Source organism: Hypanus sabinus, unplaced genomic scaffold, assembly GCF_030144855.1.
Source record: "Hypanus sabinus isolate sHypSab1 unplaced genomic scaffold, sHypSab1.hap1 scaffold_47, whole genome shotgun sequence".
Classification (NCBI taxonomy): domain Eukaryota; kingdom Metazoa; phylum Chordata; class Chondrichthyes; order Myliobatiformes; family Dasyatidae; genus Hypanus; species Hypanus sabinus.
Window position 1 is genome coordinate 1,130,777 of NW_026781341.1, and position 6,254 is coordinate 1,137,030.

General features: G+C 44.4%; 1 protein-coding gene across 1 annotated transcript; it reads left to right on the top strand.

The window, feature by feature from the left end:
- Positions 1 to 735: 735 nt before the first annotated feature.
- LOC132389093 (gastrula zinc finger protein XlCGF26.1-like) lies at positions 736 to 2,713 on the top strand. Its single transcript, XM_059961533.1, has one exon. It carries the CDS (start codon positions 1,226 to 1,228, stop codon positions 2,696 to 2,698), a length of 1,473 nt encoding a protein of 490 aa, XP_059817516.1. The 5' UTR covers positions 736 to 1,225; the 3' UTR covers positions 2,699 to 2,713.
- The last annotated feature ends 3,541 nt before the right edge of the window (positions 2,714 to 6,254 follow it).

Below are 6,254 nucleotides of genomic sequence, written 5' to 3' on the forward strand. Positions count from 1 at the left end.
CCATTTAAACATTTAAGAGGTTCGTGTAGGTACCTGGATTGTAGGGGTGTGGGAGTGGCAGTTTAAATAATTCAGCACAAACTAGATGGCCCAAAGGGCCTGTTTCTGTGTTGTAATTTTCTAGACAAAACTGAAATGCAGGAATTTTTTTATATGGCATTAAAATTGTGGCACGTTAAGTTAATAGTACATAAGAGAAAATTCCAGTTGCACGTCAAGAAAGACTATTTGTGTGATATTGTTTCAGTTACTGTGGGGCCAGGCACCCATACTGCTCAGCAGGAGCAGGGAATAATACCAATGGAGAGTCAAACTGAGCCAGGCCACAGATTGGAGACGGCAGAAATGCCCCATTCTTATAGAGACAGGAAGAACATCTTATAGAGCATTCTTATAGAGACAGGAAGAACATCTTATGGAGCATTCTTATAGAGACAGGAATTGATGGTCATTCCGGATACCAGCTCGCTGCCCAGTCAGGAGAGTGTGATACCAGATCAATCCTTGGCAACTCATGTAATCTCATCTGAAATGTTGTCCTAAATCCATTGATGGATTTTGTAAATCTTTTTACAGGTTGAAAATGGGAAGGAATTTGTCTCCAGGAAACTCAAACACCGCACAACAGTTTTGTTATCTCTGTCTAGATATTTAAGAAGTGGAGCAAGGGATTCAATCAGCCATCCTTCCTGCTCAGACTGTGGAGAGGGATTCACTTGGCCATTTGACCAAATTGCAAGCCTGTCATTTTACACAGGAGAAAGGCCGTTGACCTGCTCAGACAGTGGGAATGGATTCACTCAGTCATTTCAACTGAAGGTACATCAGCAAGTTCACACTGGGCAAGGCCATTCATCTGTTCTGTGTGTGAGAAAGGATTCTGCCGGGCATCCCACCTGTGGACAAACCAGTCAGATCACACTGGGCAGAGGCTGGTCATCTGCTGAATTTTGGGGAAGGGATTCTCTGGGTCATCTGACCTAATGGCACACCAGTCAGTTCACACTGGAGAGTGGCCATTCACCTGCTCAGACAGTGGGAATGGATTCACTCGGTTATCTCAACTGACGATACATCAGCAGGTTCACACTGGGCAAGGCCATTCTGTGTGTGGGAAATGATTCTGTTGGTCATCCCACCTGTGGACACATCAGTTAGATCACACTGGGCACAGGCTGTCATCTGCTGAATTTCGGGGAGGGGATTCTCTCGGTTATCTGATCTAATGGCTCACCAGCGACTTCACACCAGGGGGCGGCCGTTCACCTGCATAGTCTGTGGGAAGGGATTCACTCAGTCATCCCACCTACTGAGCCATCAGCGAGTTCACACTGGGGAGAAGCCGTTCACCTGCTCAGTCTGTGGGAAGGGATTCACTGAGTCATCCAACCTACTGAGTCATCAGCGAGTTCACACTGGAGAGAGGCCATTCTCCTGCTCAGTCTGTGATAGGAGATTCACTGTGTCATCCCACCTATTGGTACATCAGCGAGTTCACACCGGGGAGAAGCCGTTCACCTGCTCAGTCTGTGAGAAGAGATTCACTTGGTCATCCCAACTACTGGCACACCAGTTTGTTCACACTGGAGAGAATCCGTTCACCTGCTCAGAATGTGGGAAGGGATTCACACTGTCATCCCGCTTACTGGTCCATCAGCGAGTTCACACTGGGGAGAAGCCATTCACCTGCTCTGTCTGTGGGAAGAGATTCACTGCATCATCCAACCTACTGGTACATCAGCGAGATCACACTGGGGAGAGGCCATTCATCTGCTCAGTCTGTGGGAGGGGATTCACTCAGTCATTCAGACTACAGAGTCATCAGAGAGTTCACACTGGGGAGAAGCCGTTCACCTGCTTAGTCTGTGGGAAGAGATTCACTGAGTCATCCAGCCTACAGAGACATCAGCGATTTCACACTGGGGAAAAGCCGTTCACCTGCTCAGTCTGTGGGAAGAGATTCACTGAGTCATCCAGCCTACAGAGTCACCAGCGAGTTCACACTGGGGAGAAGCCATTCACCTGCTCAGACTGCGGGAAGAGATTCACTGATTTATCCAACCTACAGAGACATCAGCGAGTTCACACTGTGGAGAAGCCATTCACCTGCTCAGTCTGCGGGAAGGGGTTTACTGAGTCATCCTACCTACAGAGACATCAGCGAGTTCACACTGGGGAGAAGCCATTCAACTGCTCAGTCTGTGGGAAGAGATTCACTGAGTCATCCAGCCTACAGAGTCACCAGCGAGTTCACACTGGGGAGAAGCCATTCACCTGCTCAGACTGCGGGAAGAGATTCACTGATTTATCCAACCTACAGAGACATCAGCGAGTTCACACTGGGGAGAAGCCATTCACCTGCTCAGTCTGCGGGAAGGGGTTTACTGAGTCATCCTACCTACAGAGACATCAGCGAGTTCACACTGGGGAGAAGCCATTCAACTGCTCAGTCTGTGGGAAGAGATTCACTGAGTCATCCAACCTACAGAGACACCAGCGAGTTCACACTGGGGAGAAGCTGTTCATCTGCTCAGTCTGTGGGAAGAGATTCACTGAGTCATTTAACCTACAGAGACATCAGCGAATTCACACTGGGGAGAAGCCGTTCACCTGCTCAGTCTGTGGGAAAGGTTTCACTCAGTCATCCCAACTACTGGCACACCAGTCAGATCACAACAGGGAGTGGCCGTTGTTATGAATTCCTAGGTTTCGTTTGCTGTGGACTGTCATTTTAAGAGAGAAAGTGTGAGGTTAAGAAGTCAAATCAGTCTGACTTGCAGCTTGTTTAGTTTTAATTGAGGACACGGACGCTCAGAGTCAGATTGAGACAGAGGAAAAATGGAAGGATTGAAACCAGGGAGCTGGTGGCCAAGGGTCATTTTTCAGAAATTTCCTATGCCCGCAAGGGTGGGTTAATTATCAATTCACCGTACATCGAATGTGTGGTTGTCACCGCGTTTGATCCATAGGTTTGGATCGGATTTGGCGTATCCTGTGGAGACCACTTATGTGGTACCCTTTCCTGGGTGTGACGACGATATCACTGTGACAATTCGCTTTCGGTGATAATTCGTATGTGGATTTGGAACGACGGATAAATTCTACAGCGACTGATCTCTCATTTTACCACCGTGGAACCTGTGGAATTCGACAGAATTGCCTTCTCTCGACATTTACCCTGGATTACAACTATCGCTCTCATCACCTATCCTGTGGATGACCTGAACTATACCATTGCAAGACTCCAAGCATTGTTTCCCCCCAAGCTCAGTAGTTTGGGAGTTATATTTACACACATTTATACACATAACACTAAACTTTTTTTTTCAAATTGTTTGTTACAATTTTATAAGTAGTTACGAATAAAGACAATGGTTTTAACATCAAAACTGGACTCCAGGTGTAGTCTATTGCTGCTGGTTTGTGTCTAAAGCATTATGGTTCATAACAAAATTGGGGCCTGCGTCTGGGATATGAACAAATTTGCAGGGCTTATTGATCAAATAATTATCAATCTGATTGGGGAAAATCCCTTTTGATTTATTTGTATGTGGAAATCAGCAGCAATGGATATTTATATAATTCTGGAAGCGCCAACCCCTGAGGCATTAGGAAAAGCCAAAAAGAATGAATTGCTGACTATTACTAATGGGCTGAACCCTAACGAGGTAAGAATGTGTGAAAAAAAATAGGGGTTTTATTACCCAAAATGTTTATAAACTCAACAGAACTGTTCTACAGTCCAAACTTGAATCAGCTAAACAGAACAAAACTGGGTTACAACAACATAGCGAAATACTCCTCAGACCAAGAGACACCACTCAGCTCCTGGCTGTGGGCGTATATTGGATGCTGGCCATTCAATAGTAAGTTGCATGGGAGAGAAAGTATTCCTCTCCTTAAAAAGATATGGCATAAATGAAATAGCTCCAGAGAACACCCCTCTGTCTGTAGTAGAATGGCACAATCCAATTATCCAGCCCCATCTACTTAGGTTGGTGTAACTCAACAGCTCAGTCGTTTACCAGATTATCAGGAGGATGGGCGGCTACAGGACACTTTAATATGACCAGTTGATGGTGCGGCTGGGAATTGCAGACGCCACGGGGGGTGGGGGGGTGTGGGTTATGACAGCCCCAGAAATTCAGAGGAAAATAGTTGAGCACTGTATATCTATGAAGGTGTATGATAAGGAGGTGTTACAGAGGTTTTCTGTGAGTAAAGAGGAGATCCAGTTATGACTGGAACAATTGAAGATTGATGTACTTAAATTAGAGGCTGAAGAGAACGAGAGAAAGAGGGGGTTTGATGCTCGAGAGGCATACAAACAGACAGAAGAAGCATAAAAAAAAGGTCTTGAAGCTGAGGAAGCAGAAATACAGAGGGATAAGGAGAAAGACAGAGGCAGTTTGTGATAGAGAGGTTAAGGCTCAAGAAAAAAGTTGCTGTCTCAAAGGAGTTGGTTGTACCGTTTATTGCCAGCCAGGCGGTTAAATTGGTCCCTCCATTTGATGAGACTGAGGTTGGTGAATCCTTCCAGCATTTTGATAAAATGGCCGAAAGGAAGCTGGACTCTTTAGTTACAAAATATAATTAAGGGTAAGGCTCAACAAGCTCATTCTGCCCTATCAATTGAAAATGCTGCTAATTATGACATAGTGAAACAGGCTGTGCTCAAAGCTTATGAGTTGGTCCCAGAATCATACAGGCAAAAGTTTAGAAATTTAAGGAAATCTGTGAATCAGACTTACATGGAATTTGCTTATGATACGTTTGTGTGTTTTGACCGCTAGTGCACATATACAAATATAAATGATGATTTTAACAGCTTGACGAGTTGGTTTTAATTGAAAAATTCTAAAGATGCGTCTATGATGACATAAAGACATATTTAGATGAAAAGAATGCTGCCATTTTACGGAAGACTGCTAGATCAGCAGAGTAGTTTGCTTTAACTCATAAGGTTAAGTTTACTCCAAATAAGATCTTCCAAAAGAGTAGCAGGGATCAGCAGGGTAAACTAGTAATTAAAGCTGGGACTAGTGACAAGAGTAAGGATGAAGGGAAACAGTTGAAGGAGAAATATTCTGGTCTTACTTGTTACTATTGTAAGAAAGCTGGTCATATGATGGCTATTTGTTCCATCCTGAAGAAGAGAAAGGAAAAGGAGGCAGTCACAAATGCCTGTGTTCACAATGTTGAAGCACCTATAAACGCACGGGGTTCTGAACATTCTGTTGAAGCTCAGTTAAGGACTGAGAGGTCTGACCGAGTTAAGAAGGGGCTCAATCATTTTATGTCAGATGTGTTTGTATTAGTAAAGGAAGTTTCAACCCCGTTACCAGTGAAAATCCTTCGAGATACTGGGGCTTCTCAGTCACTTTTATTGGTCAGCGTTCTAAAGTTTGGTGAGGAGACTGACACTTGTGAGCTAAATCTTATTAAAGGCATTGGGGGTGGCATGGTTTCTGTGCCATTGCACAAGGTAACTTTACAGTCAAGGTTGGTTTCGGGACCTGTTAAGATCGGAATATGTTCCAGTTTACCGGTGAAAGATTGCTGTTAGGGAATGACCTGGCAGATAATAAAGTTGTTCCTGCAGTGCTGTTGACAACTAACCCAACCACTGACGACCCACAGATGGATTTTAACATTTATCCTTCCTGCGCAGGAACTCGAAGTATGGCTAAAAAGTCTGCCGACGCAGACGGTTAAGTGCATGATAATATACCCATGATAGCCAAAATCGGGATTCAGGTTATGATGATTTGTCAGGGACTTTTCTGCCTTCATTGTTTCAACAGGATTCAGGTAGTAAGTATGATGAGAAAGATTTATCCCTGTCTAGGAAGGAGTTTATCGCAGAACAGAACCGAGACCCTGAGTTTGAAGCTTTAGAAGAAACAGCTCTCTCAGATGATGAGATTAAGAAAGTGCCAGTAGGGTATTATCTCAAGGATGGAGTGTTAATGAGGAAGTGGAGGCCACCTGCTATACCAGCGAGTGAGGAATGGGCAATTGTTCATCAAGTTGTAGTTCCTAAAGTTTATAGGGCTGAATTTTTAATTTTGGCCCACAGTATGCCCTTAGGTCGACATTTTGGAGTGAATAAAACTAAACAGGATTATGTAAAAATTTTACTGGCCTAAGTTCAGGAAAGATGTTGTGACCTTTTGCAGAACCTGTCACACTTGTCAAGTTGTTGGTAAACCTAATCAGGTCATCCCAGTGGTCCCACCGTGGTCTATACCTGC